The sequence below is a fragment of the Xenia sp. Carnegie-2017 genome, unplaced genomic scaffold, assembly GCF_021976095.1.
Source record: "Xenia sp. Carnegie-2017 unplaced genomic scaffold, XeniaSp_v1 HiC_scaffold_6, whole genome shotgun sequence".
NCBI lineage: Eukaryota > Metazoa > Cnidaria > Anthozoa > Malacalcyonacea > Xeniidae > Xenia > Xenia sp. Carnegie-2017.
Genome location: NW_025813526.1, coordinates 9,736,294 through 9,762,569, shown reverse-complemented (window position 1 = coordinate 9,762,569; position 26,276 = coordinate 9,736,294). Strand labels below are relative to the sequence as shown.

Below are 26,276 nucleotides of genomic sequence, written 5' to 3'. Positions count from 1 at the left end.
ATATATAATTGAGTCACCCGATTCTATGCAGTCATCAAGTTGCTCTCGAACCAATTTGGCACCAATTGTAGAGCAAAAACAACCGTCATGAAATCAAAGGTCGCTCTTTATGGAGGGTGATCTCCGCCAAAATTAAAAGCCATATTTTCAATTTCTAATGCGCATTTTGTCTTGTGCAATGTGCATTTTGTCTTGATCATATTCCATTCTGGAATTTCAAAATTGGATTTTGCCCTTTACAATTTCCGTTAAAGTCCTTTTTTTTGTTGAACATTCCGTTATGATGACGTAACATTATTCGTGACTCGCGAAGCATCAAATTTTACTCGATCAAATTATAACTTATTTATAATTATTTACCTCCAAAAATTGTTAATATCAATAAATTATACTGTTCCTTTGAAAAATCGAGAGGCAGCAGCTTTACTTCGCCGAGCGGCAAATTTACTGAATCAAGACTCTCTGGATCAGCAAGTCTTAGAACTTCATCGACTGATCAAGATTGCAATCTTGCCGATCATGGAGCTGCTCAACATGTCCAATCGTCAACACTTGACAGCACATTGCAAGAACAACATCTGACTTCGTCATCTAAGGTTCAAGATCAATATCATCTTGTTCAATAAGAGTAGGAGTTCAGGCGTTGTTCGCACCGTATAATCGAGCTAACAATGGAAAGATGTTTCTCATCCACCAGGAAAACGTGGTCGATCTAATTCGTGGGGACAACAAGGTCGGTGTTACAAACCACAAGAGACTTTGACTCAAGGTTTTTTTTTGCCTGGCAAACCATGAGCAAGATTGTGTGCATACTAGAATGGAAAAAGTTAAATTACAAAAAGCTGATCTTGGACGTAGACGTATTTCTTTCCATAAAAATTCAAATGCAGCCAAAGTGGAGGTAAAATTAGAAGAGATCTACCCCCGGCTGGTATCAGGCGGTGGTTTTGCGATATTAAGGAGTGCTTTATCACCCAAAGATTTGTATCTTATTACCCCTCCACTAAATATTGGACAATCTGTCCACTTTCTTCGTGATAGTTCTGGCTTAGGGCAGGCAATTGCATATATTAGATCCATTCAAGCTGATCTAGATTCCTAATGCTTGGAAACGAATGATCACGCTTATGCAGGAGATCCTCCAGAAAACAAGGTAATGTATTCATCGCTTTGAGTAATTTAAGTGATAATTTATTATACAGGAAATATTATACGTATACATACATTGTTTTGCTAGGTATATCTATTGCAACAACAGGAAATGCTAAAATTGTTCAGTCCAGATTCCAATGAATTCAATCAGGAATCATATGATTGAATGTGGATTGGACAATCACCATAAACAGTCAAGATCAATGTATGATATAAGCTTGCATTAATTCCTATTACACACTCACTATAAAAATGTCACACTGTTTTTTGTTTACCTACTTATCTTGAAAATTGAATAAATAAGTTTTTATCAGGCAAATTTTTCTGGAATTAATTCACCATTATTGTCTAAACTGCACGAAATGTTTCCTGACCTTCATGATACTGCCAAAGAAGAAGCTATAAGAGTCTGTGAGGGAGACGTTGAAGTGGCAGTTTCATCATTGTTGGATGGCAGTAAGTACTTATGTCATTATATAAAGTTCCATGTATGGGATTATCAATATATTTTGGTCGTAGCATAGAGTACGTTAAGGCTGAATAGCGGTGTGAAAAGACAAATATTTTGTTTTTAATTTTTTTTAATAACTACCTCCAGATAATGAATGAATAAATGTGCATATACATGTAAATGCTGTTGATAGCGCAGACTAAGATTTAGAAAATCTTCAACTGGCAACAGAAGTTCGTCTGCAAGAAGGTACGAAGAAATTAATAGGTACGTACATGCTGCAAAACATTCATAAATGCATCTTAATTGCAGCATTTATCTTAATTTTTTTCAAAAGAAACGAGTTGTAAATGATTTGATATAGTTTTCTTGATTGGTTAAAAATGATGCTTTGCTTCATGCATGGCTTTTAGCTTGTTGTTTTAACTGGCATTATGCTCTTGCAGCACAATTTGGTCTCAATATAAATAAAGTTGAGCATGCTTATTGTGATTTTAGCATGTTGTATTTAGGTGTAGAAGTTGTATTATTGGTAAGCTTAGTCTAGCAAATACTTGCTGGGCTGTATTGCTACAATGATCACTTGACTGGTTTTATATTTAAGAACAAAAGAAGACAGTCATTGAAGAGTATCGAGATGCTACAATTGTCAGTGACAGGCCAGTTTTTCGAGTTTATATCAACCGCATGGTTAGTGACTGCCAATGGCATCTTGGGGATTTACAAAAATCACAGTAATAAGTTTTGTGCTCAGTTCAGTGTAAAGTTTGAAAATGAAACTTCAGTTGGCAGTGGTCCTATGCCATAATTTTTCAGCCTAGTAATGAAAACGATTCTTGACGGTTTTCCACTGGATGGTGATGAAAAGCCTAAAACTCTTGTTTTTGAAGGAGAAAATGACCATTAAGTTCCTGTAGCCAACTCACTATTGAGAAGTACAGGCTTCTATAAGTGCATTGGAAGAATTATTGCACATTCTTTCTAACATCAATTGATCTACTTGATGGAACAAATAGTAGTAAGTGTTTTGGTAGAAAGATGCAGGGAAGGTTTTAATTGGTTGTGTATGTGTTTTTTGTATGTATGTCTTTTTTGTATGAATATGGTTTGCACCACAACTGATTATATATTATATGTTGGAGCAGCAGCAAGTTTATCTGTTTGAACAATGTCGTTGTCAGTAATATTTTCTTGCTTTTAAATTTGACCTTTGCTTCGAGGTCAGCAATAAAATCCAAAATAAATTTGCAAAGGAGTTTTACAAAGTATAACATGTCTGCCATGTTTTAGGGTTGTAGACCTGTTGGTAAAACAATTGATTTATTTTGTTTTCATTATAAACGCATGAAGAAAGTATATTATAAATAAATTATAATGTGATCGATTAAAATTTGATGTTTTGCAAGTCACGAATAATGTTACGTCATCATAATGAAATGTTCATTAACAAAATGCTATTTAACGGAATTGTACAGGACAAAATCCGATTATGAAATTCCAGAATGAAATATGATCAAGACAAAATGCACATTGCTAAGGACAAAATGCGCATTAGTAATTGAATAATGTGGCTATTAATTTTGGATGATATCACCCTCCATAGCTCTTGTCTGTTTTAGCGTTGATTGTTGGCCAATATGGTTAGCGATTTGAAAATCTAAAACAACCTCATGCTGCTAAAATGGCCCATATCTTTCTATTTTGGCACAAATCGTAGAGCAAAGACAACCGTCACTGTGCCAACACGCCCCTTTAATGTTAGCTAACATGGCTAGCAATTTCAAAAGCCAAAACGACATCATGGGATTAAATGCCAAGTTGTTTTTACTGTGCTCCTACGATGATTCGTTTAATAACTGTCAACGATGGAGCTATGTTTCAGCTACCTATGAACTCAGATGTGCGTCTTTTTATTACCAGCGTGAAACATGTTTGCTCGATTTAACTCTTTAGTCTATCAAAAAAGTATATCCAGTTTATCTCAACGGTTCGAGAGAGAAACTAGCATAATGGCTATCATTATTTTTTGCTTCTTTTTATGCAATGGGCAGTGTTATTTTTTCGGGCTAGAATTGTAGGATTTGTACTTATTGCCTTATTGCTGCCACTCCTCAGCGTGTTAAGACATGGCCTAGTCTTTCGCCGGACCTATATATTGGTGAAATCTTGATTTAATTTTGTCTCTCAGTCTGTCTGTCAGTTTATTTATTTTTCTTTTTGGGGGGGGGTTGAAGGTTCGAGGAGGAGCGCACAATCACAACAAAGTAGAATCTTGCTGAGCGTCTTGTTTGATTTTTATGTTTGGAATTTGATTAGATATACCGAAAACAACGTAATTTCAATACTGTAAATGCTAAACTCGCCTGAGTGATAACCAACATCAATTTTATCTTGTTTTACGAACACAAAACATGACTCACCGTGCCGTTTTACGAGTCCGGTGCTTATATATTCCCATTATTTGTACACTCTTGTCACAGTGCTCGGGTTAGGAAAATATGGTATTGGTATGGATTTAACAAAACGTCAAGAATAACAAAGAATTTAAAGGAATGGTGCAAGTATAGAAATGGCATGGACAAACTGCAATGACTACGTAGTCTGCACATTTGAAGATTAAATATCGTTTAATTGCCATCGGCACAGAATCACGGGCGATAACGTCATATCAAAATTTTATTGACAAAATAGTGTCGAGAAAAAATAGTTGTATGATATCTTTGTTTTGTTAATATCGTCTGATTTTACGTATTTAAACTTGTAAACATGCGTTCGATTTATCGGTCGAGTAAAGAAAGTATACTACACTTCAAAAAAGTTTTATATTAGTACGATATGTTAAGATATGATTGTTATTTCAAAAATATTGTTTTGATTCAAAATAATAAAGAGTTCATCTTTAAATTAGTAAAATGAAATAAGTTTATAAGCACGGAAGAATTTAAGTCGGAAATTGATTGCTGGCTTTCCGAGCGTTTGTTATCGTTTCTTCCAAGCAGAGGAGCACTCATCATAAGGTCAACGGTAGATTGCATTATTTGCATGTGGTACGTTGATTAGATTAAAGAAAGCTGTGTAAACATAGCAAAGCGCAAAACTCAAAAGCACTAACTTCGTAAGACTTGTCTTAGATTCCGTTTACAGTAGGACTAAAGTTTTTTGGATTCATCGCAAATATGTGATATTTTTGTTGAATTTATAAGAAAATGGGAATTTTGAAGCCGAAAAAGTTTGTGGAATTGTTGTATCCGAAAACTTTTCATCTTCCTAAAATCTGCGTGTAAACGGAAAGCCGGACGAATCCGAATCACTGAGTTCTATAAGACATGGAGGGAAAAAGGGGCCTGAACCCAGTGGTCAAAACATGGCAGTAATGGCGGATTTTGGTTGCCAAAACTTCCACTTTGACAAAAAGTTTTAACATTCGCTCCCTCCGGAAACCGGATTTCTGTTACTGTTTATATTAATGACAACAAGCGAAAGCAACCACGATACCGTAAACATAAAATTTTGAAAATAATGCTTTAGGTTTTTGTGAAATAGACACACACATTTAAATGAGGAAAATCTACGAATAAATAACGCATATTTTGTCAAGTATTGCTTTAGCCATATTAGAAATAAATATCAAACGGCATTTTTTACACTGTCAATGTGTTGTTAAGCTTTAATGCATAATTCCATGCGCAATACTTGTGTTTTTGACTGCTTATGAACAGCTTGGTACAACTGTCCTTCTTAAATAGGTGGGTAAATCTTAGTTAAAATGTCCAAAAAGGAGTTAGAAAAAGTTAGCTTACCCTTACGACTTAAATCCACTGGAAGTAGGTATGTAATTTTTTTGAGTTTTTTTTGGTAGGATTGATTCTGGGTGTGTTACAAGGAATTATGATATTCTGATATATCTACTGAGAACTTATGAAGAAAATATCTTGAAATAGGAGAGCAAAAGAATGAAATTCAGAAATTCTATAATCATTTTGCTGGTTCTGTTTTGAGCGAAGATACTAGAAACTGGATTGTCATTGACAACCATGGATCTACTACTGAACAGAACTTACATTAATTTCCCATTGAAAATACGATTTCCTTAATTAACGTGCAATGGTTTCTCTGACGTAACACTTTTCTTATTGCTTCATTAAGGCAAACCTGTTAAATAATTATAATGTAGGTGAAGATATTTAGCATGTTGTATAATTGTTAATGTACAGTCATTATTTGTAATATTATGGCCTTGTGTAATGTATGTAAAGAAGAACGTATTAATTCTCAAAAATGCTAACCTTCTTACACTACTTTTCTTTTGTGTCCTTACAAATTACAGTTACCTATACTATTTTTTTTCTAGGTTCAAACAACTTGACAAACTTTTGAATTTTACATTATGCCTTTGAATTTTCGTTTTTGTCTTTTGGTAAATATATCAGCGAATGACTTAAAAATCTAGTTTATCTATAATATTATTTTGTACAAAAAAACTATACATAATTGGAAAACTCTAATGTTGAAGACACTTGTCACTCGTTTCACTAGATTGCTGTTCTTATTCTTTTATATAATATCGTAATTCTTCATAAGACATAAAAAGTTCTTTGCCATCTATTTTTGCTTCTTCCACATTTAACTTCATTGCAACCAATGCATCTTATGGGAATTTTTAATCACCTGAAATTGAAAGACGTATGGATTTTGTCACATGATGCAGTACTATATTTAATGTTTCATGCATGTCATCCTAAACTTTTCTTGAGCAAATATTTCAAGGTAGGAGCATAATTTGCACATTATTGAGAAAAGTACTTTTAATCTTGATCTGGATGTATTAACCTGTTTACTAGAACAAACATTTCATTTACAGAAACACCCGATAGCATTTATAAAACTTTTAGCATAAAGCAAACCTTTAAACACCTTCATCATGACTAGCTGTTATCAAGGCTAGCTGTTTAATACAGGTATTTTTTATTGTACAACATGTACCAAAAAGTTCATTAATTAACCCTACACTGCATTTGATTTCAATACTTGTTCTTAATATTTGCTTCATATTTTCAGAAAAAAATCATGTAAACTCCTCCATTTCTTGAAGGTAAACTCATTTTAAACAAGAGTTTTAAGATATGCATATCTCGATAAGAATTTGTTGCTTTGCGTCGTCTAGGAAGCGTTTAAGTAAAAAACAAATAAGACTGGATAAACATAACTTAAATTAAAACTTAGGAGTAAAAACATTCAAAGTATATACCATTACACTTCAAGTAGTGACTTAAAACAAAAAACTGAACACTTTACATAGTAAACAATCCTACTAAAGTAAATTGTTTGAACCAGGGAGTATCGTTACATGTCTGTAAATGATGGTTTCTCCAAGTTAATAAATTTTATTAAACTGGACGATCATCATTTACAACCATGTAACAATCTTACGTTGCTTACCGGTGTCATGAAATGTTCCCTTTTCTGGCATTACTTCAGCATCCTTATACCAAACAAGCTTGCAGCATGTTTTAAAGATAAAATTTCTAAAAGTTTTTGTGCTTGGCATTTATATTTTATATAATCGCAATTGTGGTTGTCAAATATGTGTCGCGAAAATATTTATTGTTATTTTATGAGCCCGCGTCTTTCCGCTGACTTTGACAGCCAAATTCTGCCATGTTTTTAACAACACGGCCGCGTGCTAATAATTTATTGTAAATTAGTTGACATTTCCCCTCCAGGTCTTATAGAACTCAATGATCCGAATACAAAAAATTCAAGGTGGCGGATAACACAGGAGTGAATGAAAATGATATAATGAAATAGCAGTTCGATGTCGTTCTCAGACCAGACTAAATTATGCGCTTGTTCTCTTTCTTGAGTAGAGTGAGTCTTTGCTTTCTTTTTAGGAGGCATACTTGATACAATAAAAAATTTATAAGCTGCATTAACCACACAACATGCAACTGTAAACGACACGCTTAAGACTCAAAAAACAACAAATCCGGATACTTTAGTGAATCCAGGACAATACTGTATGTGTAACAGATTCTTACAGTATTTTATTGAACATATTTGCAAAATATGCCAGAACACAAAGTCACGTTAGTATGCGGTGCACAAAGACGTGGGTGTCCGACGGTACCTTTTATTTTGCAAGTAAATTGTTAAAGTAAAGATTTCATACATTAAAAGATAGCAGAAAAGTATTCTGAGTTGTTAAAAAACAGAAAAAAAACCGAGTATATTTATCGTTGAAGTCAGTCTTAAAAAATACGATTACTGGTTTTATGGTTTTCAAGTGTATAATCGCTATTTAATCTTTTTTGAACGAAGAAAAGAAGCACCTCTAAAAGTGAGTTGCTCCTTTCGTGGAAATTGCTAAGTCCAGCAAGTAAAAAATAGAATTTCTGGCATTATAAAATTCTATATAATTGACCATAGTCGTCATTGACCAAATCAGGGAGGAGCGATATGGCTTTTTCTGCAAAACGATCATTTCAGCCATAATAGGTCATTAGGCATCCACGTTTTTGACAACTTCGCCACAGTCCACTTAGCCCATTCATTTATTATAGATCTCAATGATGTACTCTTGCATATCTGGGTGTAAGATATGCCCTCAATTATTTACTTCAGGTAGCGTTCCATAAATTTTGGTTCAAAGGTGTGGACTGAATTATAGAAAGAATGATTACCCCTAATTGCATCAAGGGCGGTTAATGCTAACCTAGGGTTGAATATGCCCAACCTAGGTTTAAGTTTTTACCCTAGGTTAGTTTGCGATGCTCAAAACTAGGTTATTTTTAAACCCTCCGTTAAAACAAGATTTACATTTAAATCTTCTTGCATGGTGGGTCAAATTACTTAATTAACAATAGGTTAACATATTATTTTCGCAAATAAATCAATTATGATAAATTTTGCTCTTCATCCCCCGTGTAACTTATCCACATAGCAAAACACAATATCGTCTGTGCGTGGAGTAAATACTAGCGGTTTTTACTACGGTGAGCTAAGGACAATGTCTAGATATGGCAGAAAAAAAATAACTTGTAATACAAATCAGCTTCCTCAATATTTAGTTAGGAGATGAAGTAAAAAGCTTTACATCAACAAGTAGTAATTGCTTTGAGATGCTTTGCTTCGTACAGGTTGTTCGAGATAATCGAATTTTGAAAAGTCTGGAACCATAAGCGTATTGGCTGTATGACAATGGGAATCACCTTTTACGCTTGGGCAATAAAAAAAACGCTAAACAACGTTAATTGAATCTAGTTATATAGAAGTTATATTACAGGATTTGGGTAGTTTAAAGGATTTTTAAGTACTTAGCATCTGTTAACACAAATTACCATTTTATTTTATTTGTTTACATGTCTTTCTATGCTATAGAGCGACTGAAACGTTCACTGATTTATTTGTATATTTGTTATTGTCTCAGATCTTTAAGAAATCATTGTCATTTTTTGGAATCGGATAACCGAACATCATATTTTTCTGAGTTTTCATTATACATAAGTATGCATGGCAACATCAATCAATCTGACCATGAAACACGAATGAATACGATATATATGCCATGTTTGATTTGAAGTTAAGATACTAGATGTTGTTTGTGCTAAAACGGCTGGTATTCTAAACAGATTTTATACTGCTCATGCATATTTAAAATGCTATTTTTACTATATATTCTGTAACGATTCGAGGAAGCTGAAGTGCAGAGCTTCGCTGCGTATCCTAATTAAATCTTGAAGAAGCAAATTTGTTACACCGTTTTTTTCATTTCTGACGAATCTATTTCTGGCATTTAGCTCACTGTCATAAAAACCTTCAGCAATTTGTCTAATTGAACGATTTTGTCTTCTGCAACGAAGATAATTTACACGTGAAACGAAGAGCAAATATATACTTCTTATATTAGAAAGATGAAAAAATGAAGATGAATCAAGTTATTGTTACAACACATTTTGCTATCTTAAGTCGGGCATAAGGTGTAGCTTTGTTTTAAGTAAACATTAATATTCATACTTTAGTTCTGATTTTAAAAAGGAACAATATCACAACCCAGAAACAGTAAAATTGATATCGAGGGATTTACGATTTTAAAATTTTCAGTTTAAGATCCAATTTTACATCAGAATACAGGTCATTTTGCAAATACAAAGTTTTCTTCTTATCAATGAGAACTGTTTTCACTCTCAGTAAAGATACCAAAAAAGTTTAAAGCAAAACAATTTACAACAATCATTGATTGGTCAACTTGTATTTCCATTTGTTTCACATCATTTATCCCTTTAACTGGTAGTGTAGTTGATGGAGAGAAAAACAACAAACTGAATGGTGTACAGACTTCTCATAAAGTTTTCCAAAAAACGCGTTAGAGTTTATAGAGTTTTATTTACCCGAAGACTAATCGTATTGCAACTATAATACTTTTTTTAGAAGAAGAGAGAAATGTTCATTTTTACTGCTACTGGAATGGCAGCCTTTCTAATAGTGCTTCAATTTCATTATTACAGAAATTTAAAAGGTATTAATATTTATATGTCTAGTTTGTGTAATTTCAATTTCAACTTCAAGCTTGAAATTGTAATGTTTACTTAATTGAAGTATGTATTATCTCAAACTTTGCAAGTTTAGGAAAAAATCAAGTGCAGCTAATTTACGTTTCAGTAATGACCAATTTGTTTGTCGATTAATATCAGTTACTCCAAAAAGACAAAACGAATAAACTAAAAATTTGAGTTAAAATAACAAGACGCAAGTGTTTTTGAAAGTAACATATAGGCTGACTTTATTTCAAGGTTGTTTTTGGAGTAGAAGAATTCATTTTTTTGAATTGCCGTCTGGAAAATGCCAAAAAGAGTGCAAACCAAATCTTGTGTGTTTATCGAAAGCTAACAGAGTCTATTTTGAATAATTAAGTCTTCTTTGAGTTTTCAGTAACGTTTTGAGTAAATTTTTCAAGTTTATTTGATAAATCTTACTTAAACATTTTAGCCTCATTCGCAAGCCATTACAGGACCTATCAAAGATATCTATGTACTATGTATCTAATTTAAAAATAGTCTAAGATATCAACTTATGATTCTTTGAATTCCTTTATGTTCCTTATTTTTTGACCTTATTAAATTTTTTTTGGGCGTTGAAAGTTACTTAAAGAGTGTGCTATATACTTTAGTAACGGTCTACTTTTAGAGTATTTTCTTTTCTACAATATTCATATCTACGTATCTCTAACGTTTATTTAAATAAGTTGATGGGAAAAATCAGCGACAAATTTAAATCATGTAGCAAAACCTAAAAACTTCAAAAAGGTAGTTCTTGTTTTAAAATGAAAATGGAAATTAAACAAGACTTTCCTTAAGTCGAAGTTGCATCCTAATTCTAGGAGTCATCAGCCATGAGTAGATGAGCTGAACGAGAGAGAGAGTGCCATGCACGTATGCACTAGTCAGTGTTTAGAGTATTGATATTGGTTTATGACTGAATAACAATTGGATGAGTTGTTTGAGAAAGAGGAAAAAAAGTGAGTATGCTTCCAACTCCTTCACTCCTACTTGATGACTCGCAGAATTACAATCAAACTTTGACTTAAGGTAAGTCTCGTTTAATTCTCTATGGCATAAGCGATGAAAGGTCTCTGCCTATAATAGTATATGATAAGTAAAGAATCGTCAGTGACACAATGCTGTGAAATTGTTGTTGTTTTGAGAAATATTATCTAGAAACATTGCAACTCAAAAGTCGAATTGTATCATATTGCCTGTTTATTCAATATAACAAAACTAAACATGATCTTGATTCATCGACTATACAAACGAAATATCAATAATATGAAATTTCATAAAAAAAGCAACAACTAAAAGCCAAGATATTGTTCAAATGTAGGGTGGCCGGCGAAGTGGCAAATCATGTAAATATTACAATCTACTGCTCTGTAACGGGTTCAATTGGTATTATTTGCATCGCTTATACATCACTCGATTTACTCATCCAGAGTTAGAGTAGTCTAATCAAATGGCGAAAGCAAATAAATTAATTTTGCTTTTGAATATTCTGCGAATTACAAGTATTATTTGTGTGGCTTGCGATTTACTTCTAGTGAAATATGATACGTGTTAAACTATAAACTCCATGATCAGGAAATGCAAAATACTTTCGATCACTTGCAGTAATTGAGCGAAGCGTTTACTATCAAACATTGTTTGCAATAAACCTAAAATCTTTGGAAAAATATAGACTTTTCAAAAACGTAATTAGAAAAAGTAACAAAAAATAACACGATCAGTTGGCTTAAAACACAATTACTAATTTCCTTTATACTTATGTTGAATCATGTCATAAGCACGTCGTGTTTACCGTATTTTTTCGAACAAGCACCGTCCCACAGCTAGCGCTGCCCTCCAATAAACACTGCACGCGCGATGAGAAAAAATTAGCACCGCTGTACTTGTTCGAACAAATACGGTATTCATCGTTAGGGGGAACAAGTTTTCTAAGCGACATCTAAGACACGTCAGAGAACTTTTTTAAAACACAACTATGAAAGAAAATGTTTTCGTTAAACTCTTTAAAAGTCGTGAGAAATCTAAATGACGTTACTTTCCTTGGTGCGATTCTTGCGAGCACATGCATTTATGAGGCGTGTAATCTACGCTAAAACGTTTGAAAATGCAGAAACGATTAAACACTTACTTTGTCATATAACTGGAATAAGTTTTTAAATATTGAACGAGTTCTGTGTAAATGATATTAAATATACAATTTTATTTGAATTATGTTCATTTAACTACTTCATTTAGCCCTAATTTATTTGATAGGCTACCCTATTTTTGCTTTTACATACTTCTGATACGGACGAAAATCTTGTCAAATGCAGAGAAACACTGGTAGAGAATATTCATGAATAAAATTTTGTTTTCTTGTGTTTGTAAGGCCTGCAAAATGGGATAACAAGAGTGAACACCAATGTAGCTCGTGTTTGTGAAATCCATTAAAGAATGTGCTAGAACAATAATACAGATCACAGATATGTATCATATAAAGTAGTATATGTTTAAGTTAAGAACAGACTATCACACAAATTGTCGACAAAGCAATTGGAAATCTAATGAAGTAGGAACTCTTTAACAGTTGACACTACGGATAATCAGGAATAAAATAGATAAAAATTTGACGTGAAAAGTTTGTTTACGCGACATACGATCATCAAGAACCCGTTGCGTTTTGGTTAAACTAAAACACAGCAAACTATCAAACGAGTTAATCATACTTTTTGTAATTCGGAAGTTTGTGTAAATTTTGACTAGAATATAAACTTGTGCATACAAAATACGAAAGATACTTATTCCTGCTGACACATTTGACTGTTTTTGACATCAGTTACAAAATTTTCTTTACATTTGTAAATTCTGTACGCCTCTGAGTTTTAAAAGCACTTAGATTAATCTTGAAGGTCAGTCACAGATAATTTATCAAACATGGATAATGTGGCTTTTCCTTTATTATATCAGTTGTATTGATATCAGAAGAATTGGATGGAAAAAAAAACATTGCAACGAAAATAATTTATTTTTGGCTGTTCAAAACGAAAGAGACTTAGGGAATGTAATTAGCGTAGTAACAGCGAGGAAAGTGCTCTGGACGAGTCCGAGGTTAAAAGAATATTTGCCGGGACATTTCATCAGTAAGTTCAAATATGCATAGTAAATAAGAATCAAAAAACAAAATCATCCTTAATGGAAGCAAAAGAACCTACCATACAATATAAAAAATAATACTTTTTGCTATATCACAATTAACTAATACCTAACAGTTTTCACTGCCAATTTTCAAGGTTTCCGTTAAATGAAACAAGGAAAAAACAATGAATAAAAAATATAACTTGCAAGGATACGTACCTCGGCAAAACCTCTGCTGTGGTTTAGATCATTTTAGGGAGAGTTATATTGTTAGATGTAAAAAAAGAGTGATCTTGAAACAAACTGCAGTGCCAAGACGATTCCAGGAATATTCAGCATAGATGCAAAAGAAACTTCAGCCAGAAAAAAGGCATAATCATCCAGTATTAAGAAAGACGAACAGAGACAATTTTCAGTTGATAGAAAATAAAAACGCAGAAATTAGAAATCTAAACATAGAGGAGGTTTAAAAAATCGGAATCTAAGCATGGACAACCTAGTTTTGAGGAAATAACCTCTTTATGGAAAATTAAACTTAAACTTTTAATGAAGGAGCTTTAAGATTTTATCAATAAGTTTCCAAAAATATTACTTCTCAGTCACGTTTAATATAAAACTTGAAACAACATTTTCTCACGTTGTGAAATTTTCTTAACACGGCCAGGCCAACATTGGACCATGCGCAGTCGTGCTTTAAGTTTGCAAAATCGTTTCCGGTGGCGTCACAGAACAATCGCATCTTAAATCTCAAGTTTGCCAAATGTGTTATTCAAAGTGCAGTACAAAGTACTGAGTTTTTTTGAAAAAGATAAAAGAAGCTGAAGAGGACTGCTATTTAGCGCTCCTGAATCATTGTAACACTCCTAGAGATGAAGTTTTGGGAAGTCCAACACAAAAACTTACGACAAGACGTATTAAAACGAAGATATCACTTAAAGAAAAACAGTTACAGCTTCAGTCGATAGATACAAAAGTTATATAAGAACGTTTACGACATTACAGAGAACAACAAGCAAACATTATAATCATACGGCGAAAGTTTTGCAACCATTAAAAACAGGTGACAGCGTTGGAACACAAAATAAAGAGAGATTTGGACAGAATGGTAGAATTCTTCGTAAATCTGATCATCCACGATCATACATTGTTCAATCAGGTAATCGAGAGTACAGACGGAATCGATAAAAGATCATAAAAGTTGAAGAACAACCACAATCGTCAACTAATGTCGAGCCTGAAAACTAAGAACAAACAAGAGAAGAAGATACACACATCACCAGTGATAACAACATAGGAAATGAAATAGTTTTGCGAAAAACGAGATCGAAACGCATTGTAAAAGCACGCGAAAACTTAATATAAAAAAACTATTTAAACCATTAGAACAATAAAAAGTCGATGACAATTAGAAAATATAAAATTTTTAAAAACTAGACCTTGAAAGTTGTAACAAGAATTAATTAGTACAATAGTTTAGAGTAAAGAACATATTTTATAGCTAGGTTAACGTATCGAAGTAACTCATAATCTTGTCTTAGGATCATTATTAAAAAACTGGCAATAAATAAAGAACAAATCCTACATTAAAATTGCTAATTTGTTGTATAGTTGAAGCTCATTGCTTTCGACATGATCATTCTATAACATTGAAAATAATTTATGTACCTCAACTATTTAAGTATATCAGATTATTTTCTACTAAACTTGTGTTAGTGTTTTGGCTAATAGAATTTGTGTTTACATTTCTTGTTCTATTGCCCTGATTGCAAATGAAAATCTTTACACCATACGGTGCCACCACACCAGCATAAATTTATGTAAAATTGCTTCTTACTCTGCTAAGCAGCCCTTAATCAAATCATTGCAAAAGGAAGGGCATTTACTTCAAAAGAAATTGCTTCTGTCATGTGCTTCTATGATTTTGCATTTTTTATTTTTGAATAAATTTGTAATCAAGCAGCAATAATGGAAGAAGCCGTGCGGAATTCTCAAAGCTATACGTTTTTAACAATAATATGTGTGTTTGTATTAGCAAAACGTGAAAAAAAACTCCGAAATTTTTTTTTTTATTCGATTTATTCATAGCAGTATTTTCTATGCTCTGCCCTCAAATTGCATGAAAACGTTTTTCTCACAGTTAAAATTTAAAAGTTTTCTTGGGTGAAATTCCTCCCAGACCCCCTAGTGGTGGCTTTTGCCTTCGTTGCTTGCCGTGAAACCGTCACAATTTCAGCTGAATCTGCTCCTAATATTAATAACAATGCCAATCACTAAATGTTATAAGAATGTTATTACTGACTATATGAATGGCATTATCAATCACTGGGATGGCAACACCATTGTCTAAATGATTGTATGAATGTCAATGCCAGTTAATAAATGGCTACCAAATTACTTCATATTCAACCCAATAGCTTGAGACAATATTGTGTAAAATTTAATTGATACACCATGATGACAGTGGAAAAGCGGAGTTGCAGCTAGTTTTAATATATTTTGTGGTGAGTGTGTTACCTTTTGCATAATATTATCTGCAAAAAACACTTCATTCCAAAGGAGCCCCACTATGACAAAATATAGTGGAATACTGTATTTTATAACAAAGCTGCACTTATCAATATGTGATGCAGGTGTGCCTTTAGTATTTGCTATTATTTGCTACAATTAAAGCAGGATTACAATTTATACGCGAAATTGATACTAAGATGAATGTACTGCATGGGATTGTGAAACAAAACTTTGTACCCAGAGTAGACGCTAGAGCTAGCGTCTTCTTACTGTTACACTCGCTTACAGAATTATAATAATGCAATCGGATCTTCGCTCTACCATGTTCTCTTATCTCTCTGAAAGTTGTAAAATTGCCGGTATAAACTGTTTATTTTCAAGTGTGGTCTTGCACAATCCACGCGTTATCATAACTGTTAATTGTAGAGTCACCTTTTCCCATGCTTAGTGAGTGTAACTTAAAATTCTTGTTATAGTTATTTGCATAAAGATAGCATTTTCGCATAATATAAGATTGCTTGGATTAAATATTTCAGCAAAAATCGCCGTGTAAACAAAATGACTTTCTCATTGAGAGTAATATATAAGAGTAAATTATATATTATAGTGTGAGTGAACGACCTTTTAGAATATAACAATAATAAGTTACAAAACATGTGTGTTTTACATAATATAAATCAGTTGTATACTCTCTCTGTTGATGGCTTTGGAATAAAATGTGTGTTTTAATTTTGTAGTATTCAAAAAAGCTGAGGAATGGAAGATTACGACATCAGGTAGAACACTTGTATTTCAAGCTATAAATTTTAATTTTTATGCGCCGGCAATTATTTCATACATCCTTCGTTGTATTACTGTCAGATATCATATTTAACGGTATAAAGGTACGTTTACGCACAACGTGTTCTTGCCATCTTTGGAAGTCGCTCGACTCGAAAAATTGGATGAAAATGTGTAGAAAATTTTAGATTCTCTTTTAATTTTTACTATGTTGCTATTGCATGAGAAACAAGCAAATTATGATCATTTCAAAATAATGACTGAAATGTCTTCTCTCAACACGGGAAAAGAAAATGTAGAGAGCGTTTTTGTTTTTATCAAAATCCAAAATCTGCAGCGATTCAGAAAATGAAAAAAGTCACGATTGTTTTCAACGAAAGAAATACGGCAAATTTACCTCGAGTTTATCTCTAACCCACACTGATCTTTATTTTCTTTTTTCTTTGTTTTTAACAAATTAATAATGATAGACATTGCTTTGATCGTACCTACAACGACATGTTTTAGTATTGCTTTGCTATCTTTCTTTGACCTGTTTGTTTTCTTTTATGGTTTTTGAAATCTCGTAAATATATCGGATGCATTATTTACATACAGCGACTTGTCTTCCATGACAAACTTTATTTTATTATATAAAACAAATAGATCACATTTAGCTGTTGTCTATACAGTTAAAAATACACGGTTAAACGTCGATTGTGATAAAAACTAAAAAAGTAGCCACGAGCCACCGGAAGAATTTATCACAAATAACGTTATACCCGTGTATCTATAACTTTGTAGACAACAGTTAAATGTTATCTTTTCGTTAAATATTCTCATTTTACTAAAATTTTGAGACCATGCATGTTGGAGATAGCTGTCTTTCTTTTGAGAAAAACGAGAGAAATCTTAAAAGCCCGTTCTGACTCTACCACAGCTTACTTTTTTGTGCTATCTTAAAAAAATATTTTTCAGGTTTTGCATTTCAAGATGAGTTAATTCGGAAATTGTTAAAAGAAGTTCACGGACCCATAAATGATACAGGTATCAGACATATATCATCGAATTATTGCTTTGATTGAGTTTCACGAGGCTAACATGACTTATTTTATAAGTTTATTGCGAGTACGAGCACAAAGTCTTTACGTTTTAAAATAAGCTTTCATCTAGAGTAAAAAAAAATGTTTTGCCGTATAAAGCGTTAATGTTGCACAAACGTAATTTCTAACTTACTAAATGCCATAACACTGTAAAATGTTTGGCATAATCCACGTTTGTCAGAACTGTGAAAGATGTTGTTTGGAATAGCACAATCCATTGCTGATCTTAACTAAGTAAAAAAACGTCGCTTGACAATGTTGAAAAAATGCAGGAAATTACCATTTTCTTTATTAAAACATCCATTACAAATTTCAATCTGTAAAACAAATTTAATTTGAAGGGTTCTCACAAAATTTGGGTCAATTAGCCAAGTTTTGTACCTGTAAGCTAATTACATGAAATATTAGTAAACACCAGCTGTAAATCATTAAGGAAGCATATTCATACAAATCACATATAGAGCTACTTTAACTACATAATTACTTCCAAAATTTAGCTAAGTTAAAACCTAGGGAAAACAGGCATAGTATCAAAAGTTATACGTGGAAGGGGGCTCCTTGAGTGGTAGAGCTGGTGGTGCTTTTATACAAATTAAGACGACATTATTTAATAAATGGCTCGGAAAGAAATTGCAGATTGCACATTCGTTAAGTCAATTTATTTATGTTTGTTGCAACTTTGTCACTTACATATTTTTTATCTATTTTGATTGTTTGTCAAAAACGTTCAAACATTGCTTTGAAATTTACCATTGAAATATCCTGCAAATTTACAGAATCGCCCCCACCCCCCAAAAAATGGAACAAATATAACATTTATTACTTATTTTTCTAAAGTTAGGTTATACCTCATAAAGTTTTGGTGTTCGGACAAAGCAGCATATGTTAGCTTTTATATTATTGTACGATTGAAAATTGATTTGCTGTCTTCCAGCAAATGAAAAACATCTTTCGAATAACATTCACTCTGCTAACTTATATTATGCTAATCTCTATAGTTTCATATGTGTTAAAAGATGTCTTTCGAAGTTACATTTGTACAACTCATAAAGTTTGTACAAATTAAGTCGACTAATCCTGCTCACTGAAATATTTGATTTTTTCTGTTATATAAGTGCTAACTCACTATTTAGAGATGACGTTAACTTTAATTTATCGGTATAAATGTCGTGTGATTTTATTCTCATTTATTAGCAGCCATTGACGTCTGGTGAGTAGTCTGTCGAAATACTTCTTTTTTTAGCTTTAAGACTATGTTCTTAGAACTGTTCTGTTTGGTAACAAACAGTTTTTTTAAGAAATATTACGTGATTGTTTGATCATTCACATGGTATCTGTTATTTTCAAAACAGTTTTAATTTACATTTTTTACAACAACAAAGTCTCCCTTCTTTTTACTCTTTAACGACAATTTCTTTAAAATAACTATTTTCTTTTTAAATATACTATATTATTTTAGATATCAGGCAATTACATCTTATGTACGATCATTACCTTTTAATAAATACTCCCACCTTATAAAGTGGGAGTCATATGCTTTTTCGTTTCCACACAGAGTCAATAGCAAGGCTTTTTTCTTTTTATCTCTCACTACGTTTGACTCCTTTTACTTTCTTCTGTCATCTTCCCTCATCGGAGCTAAACGCAGTAGGATAAAGTTTTCGGAGAGAGAGATTAAGATGAACGATTTTTTCATTATCATGCAAACTTAACTTTGCTCTTCTAACTACATTATATTGCACATAACCTAATTAATGCATGACACTTATTATTAAGATTTTTCTTTTCACATTTTATTTGTTGTTAACCACGACATCACTCTTTTCGGCTACCCTTAAATTAATTTATCTTTACGAAACTTCCATAATAAAAGCAAATACTGTCTACACGCATTTTAATTCAAAAGTACAGTTTTCCCTTACCCAATTATTTATAGCTATTCTTACAATATTTTCCATAATATATTTCTTCCTCAACTACATGGTCTAGCTCTGATAAATACCTCCGCCACATTGCCAAGAGCGGTGTAGTCAACGGCTCACTTACAACGTCATCATACAAATACTTTGGTGGCAAAAATTTGTCCTGTAATTATTATAATTTAGTATCTGTTGCCTTAAAAAATGTGTTGTAAGATGCTTAAGATCAATTTTCGATCAATGGCTTCCCCATCTTTCCGAAAAATTCAAAAAAGAGATCGAAAATTCATTTGAAGAATGGTCCTTAACAGGATCCCAATTTAAAGTCCTAGTAAAAAGGCATGAAAGAAAAAGCAAAATACAGTTTATATGCTCCATTACACGTATTTTTAACATAATGTGGTCTGAAAAAATACATCCCTGTATTAAATTATAGTTATGGTTGACTTAACTAAACTTTGGCACAATTAATTCGCTTTTGTCGTTATGTTGTCTTTTCGACCTTTTAAAGTGTTACTGAAGTGAAATTTTTGGAGTCAATTTTTTCAATAAACAAATTGGCCAATGATTCCTGGTTACGTTGGTATGACTTTTATGAAACTTCTAGGACGGCATCATCAAGAATTTTTTGCTCAAATTTGCGTTATGCGTGCTAAATTTAATTCTGAAATGTTATACTGATGTGATGTAGTTGAAATGTTATACTTGTGTCGATGGAAGTCAAAGTATTAGCGTTAATGTATTAGTATTTTTTCGATGTTTTTCACATATTCCCGATAAAATATGAGTTCCTCAAGCATTGAAAGCGAACAAAGTTAAATTACTGAAACTCTGATGTAGCAAGTAGAAATTTACTTTACACTTCCCGGCGATGATGAAACAATAGTTGCTAACTCAACAGTGAATTCGTACTAGATAGAACCTTCAATGAACCTAGTGGAGAGAGTTGTAGGTCGATGAAGACGTAGATAGCTGAAGGGACCATTTAGTTACATAAGTGGTAAATTGATGAATGCATTTAGACGAATTTTTAAATGTTATTTTTTGTGCATGTCGTGGTACGTAAATACAATGAAAAACTGCTTATTTTATAACTATAAAATAGTAGCTTGTGTCGTACTCAACTGCTGAATGATTCCATTTAATACCGTTGTTGTAAAGAGGTTGGGTCTACTTTACATAAACTAATATTTGATGGCAGCATGGAAGAATTCAGCTGTGTTACTCTTTACAAAGAGTACACCGTCATGACATATGGCACTGTTTTGAAAAATGTTGGCCTACTTCTGAAATCCCAAAACGAAAGTCAAATTCGCATCAAGACAATTAAAAAAGCCATGTTTGAAAGCAAATTTCGATGGATTTCCGTTGAACAATTTCAGTTTGTGCCAGCCATAGATATAATAGGACTAGATTGCTGACGAGTGTGACGTAATATTAGATTTATTAAGACGGCAGCGTGACATTCATGATAAATCCAAGATGGCGCGGTAACTGGGCAAAAAACTTGGGGCTACTATTAGGCAATTGTTGTTTTTTGCAGTTTACTTCGTTTCAGTGTTTTCAAACTCCTCCAATCAAGTTTTATTGGAAACAAAGCGATATTAATAATGTTTTGAAGCCATATTGGACAATTATTATTGGAATACGTGCGAAAATATCGCTTGCGAAGTGTTGTGTAAATTCGTCGTTTGGTTGTCTCCAGGCGTTTGTCTACCAAAATAAACGGATTTCGTCTGCTTTACCTCCCATACTGGCTCGTCCACGTTGAAATACATCATATTGAATACATACAAAAAGATGGGAAAATTAATCTTCATATTTTTTACATAAAGTTCACTTCAAGATGCTATTCGTTCTTTCAATCTTCAAACATGTGTTGACACTTAACAGACAGAGTCTTTATCGTTTCCAAAAAGGATGAGTTTTGTCAGCTTTTGCCGCTTAGATGAAGCTCCTTTACGAACACTGGTGTACAACTATTTTACTGTACATGTATGCTATTTTTCTGATGAGGATGGTGATATGGTCATCACAAAATCACTATGGTCATCGCATGAACCAACTGAGCAGTATGATACAATTTTGTCAGAAATCATTAGCTGCATGTTAATAATGTGATGCAATTTAGACATTTGTAGTTATAAAATTGTATTGCCATTGGAAACAACTGGTATCATAGATGGTGTTATAGCTATAGCATAATAAAACATATACTATAACTAAGTATGATAAGCATAAAAGTCACATATATTTTATTCACAGCTATATCTTATAATAATCTCAGCCATAGCCAGCATTTTTATTTGGTCATGCTATTCCAATGTTGCTGTGTTCACTCACTGTAAAAACAATAGATTTCTAATGAAATAAGCAATCATGCAGTGAAATTTATACATTCATTCTGGATATGCCACCGATGACATCCATATCAAATATTTCATAAGATAATATATAAATTTAATGAACACCTTAGCTCTGGTAAAAAAATACTTCATACAGAGCTTCATAACTCTCTCAAAAAATAGTATTGTAACAGTATCTTGGGTTATGTGTTTGAATGTTATTATGTCAGATTTTGAAATAACCACTGGTAATATAACAAGCTTCTGAACATAAGTTCCTTCTCTTTCGTTGAACCACTTAGCTGTAAGATCTCATCAGTATAGCCAATGCTCCTGGATACAATTACTTGAGATGAGGTAAATTTCCTTCAGTTAAGTTTACTAACTTTAATAACTTCACTAAGATCTTGTCAGTAGATAATAGTGCTGCAGTGTTATGTATCTCCTTGCTCCTCTTTTCATTCATTCAAAGTCGGATGGTCTATCTAAACCGTGTTTGAATCTCACATATCAGTACGAGTACAGTGGGAGTGCTTTCTCGAATAAGTCGCTTTTTTGTCAGAAATATTCAGATTGATTCCCCAATCTTTCTGTAAATTGTCAATATGATATATTCCGATGCGCAACAAATCAGTATGGGAGTTAAAGCTGAAAAAATCTGTTTCTCTTAGTGGACAAACGACTTGAGACAACCAAACGACCAATTTACACAATATTTCGAAAGCGATATTTTCACCCGTATTTCAATTATAACTGTCCAATATGGTTTTAAAACACTTGAAATAAAGATTTGTTTCCAATAAAACTTCATTGGAAGAGTTTGAAAACAATGAGAAGAAGTAAATTGCGAAAACATCAATTGCCCTATAGTGACTCTATGTTTTTTGCCCGGTTCCCACGCCATCTTGGATTTATCATGGATGTCACGCGATATGGCGGCTCGTCAGCAATCTAGTCCTATTATATCTATGGTGCCAGGTCAAATGATCAGCAAAGTACAAAGAAATTGTTTGTTTCAAAAAACGAGATGTGAAAATTTCACTTCAGTAGCACTTTAATTACTTAAAAACTGTGAAGAATTTGAGAATAGTCATTCCTGTTTTCTTCCTTTGGGCAGAAGTGGATCACAGGGGGTGGTGGTGACTGGGGTACAACTGGGGTCATGCAGATATTCGGGTTCTGCGGGGGTGGCCGTAACAGTCAAATAATTTTTTAATATTTCATTGAAACATTTAACTATTACTACATTTTAACTCAGCGCTTGCAGTAAATTTAGACTGAATTTTGCTTAGTTTTATCATTTTAAGATATATTGTGTTATGATCTATCGACGTATTGAAACAATGCATTTATTATTAATAATTTTTTTCAATTTCAAAGTTACTGCCCACGGCAGATCATTAGCTGTTAAATTTCAGCGACAAATTAGTCAATTATGGACATCGATTCGCGTAAAAGGATATAAATGAACTTCGTGTGTTTTTATTATTACATAAAAATGACCGGATACAAACATTGGCAAATATAAGCCTCACACTTTAGATATACCTCTTTGTGACGGTTTCAAATGGCTGGTAAGAGAGATCTTTCTCTAAGTTAAAACGCATAAAAACGATTTAAGAAGCACATTGGGGGGCGGGGGGTGAATGAGTTAGCAAAATATCGCTTATGGGCATGGAGCATAAATTTAAATGCACTTAATTTTGCAGAGCTTATTGACGATTTTTCTGAAAAGAAAGCGCGCAAGAAACCTATGTAAACCGTACTTTAACTAAATTGTTTTGTCGAGTTTAATGGCTGTTTGTTTTATTCTTGAAGTCTCTTCCTTGTTTAGTTTTGGAAAACGAATCATTTGCAAGGGAATGGGAGGAAGCGGAAAGTATAAAGAGGCCCAACCAGGGAATATTGCTTAGGGCCCGAGAAAGGTTTAATCCACCACTGCCTTTGGGGAACAAAAATCACAACCTAATCTTTGCTAATGCTGCTCTCACTCCTCTTTAGTCCTGCTTACTATGGCTGCTCCAACTCATCAGTGCAGTGAAACTGCCTTAATTTGGCAACAAAATAAATAATTTTTTGTCTATCTGTAAATGTGCATTTTGCTAGTACTACGTCGTACCTCATCTAGCCATTCTCTTCAACTAATTTTAATCAATTCTCATACCATATTAAATTTTTCTCTTTCTGAAAACTGAAAATTAACACGTCTCTGTAGTATTTATTTCCTTAATGATCATTTTGTTCAAGTTCCCAATTATTTACTTTTTGTGTTGATTTTCTTGTCAATAACAGTTTTCTCACTAGCTACTACCAATAATACAGCCACGTACTTTCCTTTCTTCCCGAACTTTTCCCTCTGTCTTAATTACTAAAAACAGAAGCTTTTCTGTTCTGGGATTCCTTACCAATTAGATATATTCCTATAACCACAAGACTGAGACTTCCTAAGTCTGCAAAGTTTTTTTACCGAGGTGCAATTCCCTCAGCTCATTTACTCAATGATGCTAGTACCTTGTTTACTCTATATGTCACAAAATGATTTAATTCGATTTTTTGTGACTGCAATACAAAAAAATAATAATGTCCAACCAACAACTTGTTTTAAATTTTTCGTTGATCGTCGACAGGTAAGTTGGACAGTGAAGATAACAAAATATAAATTGAACGCTTCGTAAATATTTAAGGCACGTTATCAATGAAGAAATGGCAAAAAAAAATAATTTACAAAAAAAACAATTTACATCACAAGAAGCAAAAATTATGAGAAAATGAGCAAATGAGGGTTTACGCCAAGGGCGAAGGGAGCAAAACCTTAAGAAGGCTCACCGAGCCCCATGAGAAACGCAGAGTGAGAATAGTAAAAAAAAAGCTGATTTTTTAATTCTGAAAAACTTGCTGGTTTCATTGACGAATAGAAGACAAAAGGCCCACCCATTCAGAAAGAACTGCCAGACATTTTTGAGAAACGATAGGGGCAAAACTTACGCCAGATGGGATCAAAACACTTACCAGCCGATATCATAGACCTGAAAACATGTCCCAGTTAATACCAACCAAAGTAAACAATGAAATTTGGTCTCGTTTATCTTTAGTCAAACGAAAAATGTATTTTAATTAGGTAATCTCATGCAAACAATTCGCAAAAATGGCAATAACGATACTTCACACAGAAGATAAGCTATTATTACCCAACACCACCGGTGTTATAAATAAAAACTGAGCCTCGCATGTGGTTGGGAAACGCGAATGCTAATTTCTCCAGACTACGTCGAGCATAAATGCGTTTTGCCCTTCGCCCAGAATACGCATTGCTCGGTAGAGCAGATATCCCAAATAGGCCATTATTGTTTGGAGAAGACCTAAACAAAAATTTGGACGAAGCAAAAGAGGCCACTACGATTACCTGAAATTTGATTCATTTCTCGTATAAAAAACGAACAAAGGTTAGAGACAAACCTTACAGCTACAACATAGAAAAACGTCCGAACTATACCCCATACTAAAATCGTTTCAACAGAGTTAGAGGACAAGAGGCTATTTGGAGAGGTCGAAGTCATTCAGGCAATAGGAAAACGTTCAACAAAGAGTGAGAGAAAATAATTAAAGCTTTATAGCAAATACAAAATGTGAGGTCATTTAAGGGTTTATTCCTACATTAAAATAATCATGGTTGTTGTGCTAAAGTTTTCAAGTAGGTCAAGTTGCATATTATTGGGCTGAATAGATAAAATTAGCTACTGACAAACAAATATCGTCAGATATCAAAGGGGTTAGAATTGAACTAACAGATTGCCTGTTCAGCATTGGAAAAGGCAAAAACTTTGTAAAAATGAGCACAAATATCGGAAGGAAATACTACCGGAAATGTTGTTAAAGCTTACCATTGATAATGTTACAAACTAAGCACCAGGGAAATAATTTCCAGTATTTTTCTGAAGCCGAAAAAGGATGGCAACTATAGAATAGTTTTAAACGTTAAAAAATTCAATGAAAATGTGGAGTATCTCCATTTCAAAATGAATTCATTACAACATATCACTTGCTTTGAAAAAAATTTATGCCACTATTATGTTATTCATCAGGCTTGCATAGGTAATTCTCCCCATTAAATCGCAATTTATGCCATCACAAATAATTATTGTATTGGGATTCACTTTAAACTTAATTGACATAACAGTAAAGCTTACAGATGTAAAGATCACAAAGGCCATTATCACAAGCAGCAAAATCAAAAACTGAAGTGGTGGAACATAAATCTTCATAACGAACAAAATAATATTTCACGCGCACCACCATCCCTTTATATCACCACAGATGCGTCTCTTTTGGGGTGAGGAGCTGAGTTCCTGGGAAAAATAACAGGTGGTCAA

At 33.1% G+C, this 26,276-nt stretch overlaps 1 protein-coding gene and 1 long non-coding RNA gene across 4 annotated transcripts in view; both read left to right on the top strand.

Annotated features, from left to right (window-relative positions):
- The window catches only part of LOC124457498, a 51,495-nt gene that overhangs the window by 5,631 nt on the left and 19,588 nt on the right, over positions 1–26,276 (top strand). For 2 of the 3 annotated variants that reach the window (XM_047007736.1, XM_047007738.1), the window contains exons 2-4: positions 10,031–10,118; positions 16,518–16,556; positions 17,518–17,586. In XM_047007736.1, the coding sequence (XP_046863692.1) occupies positions 10,031–10,118; positions 16,518–16,556; positions 17,518–17,586 (196 nt within the window). The remainder of the gene's footprint in view (positions 1–10,030; positions 10,119–16,517; positions 16,557–17,517; positions 17,587–26,276) is intronic. The other variant, XM_047007737.1, reaches the window with a different exon arrangement.
- Positions 905–1,471, top strand: LOC124457501. Its single transcript, XR_006952632.1, has 2 exons — positions 905–1,153; positions 1,238–1,471. It is a non-coding gene; the product is annotated as an uncharacterized LOC124457501 (long non-coding RNA).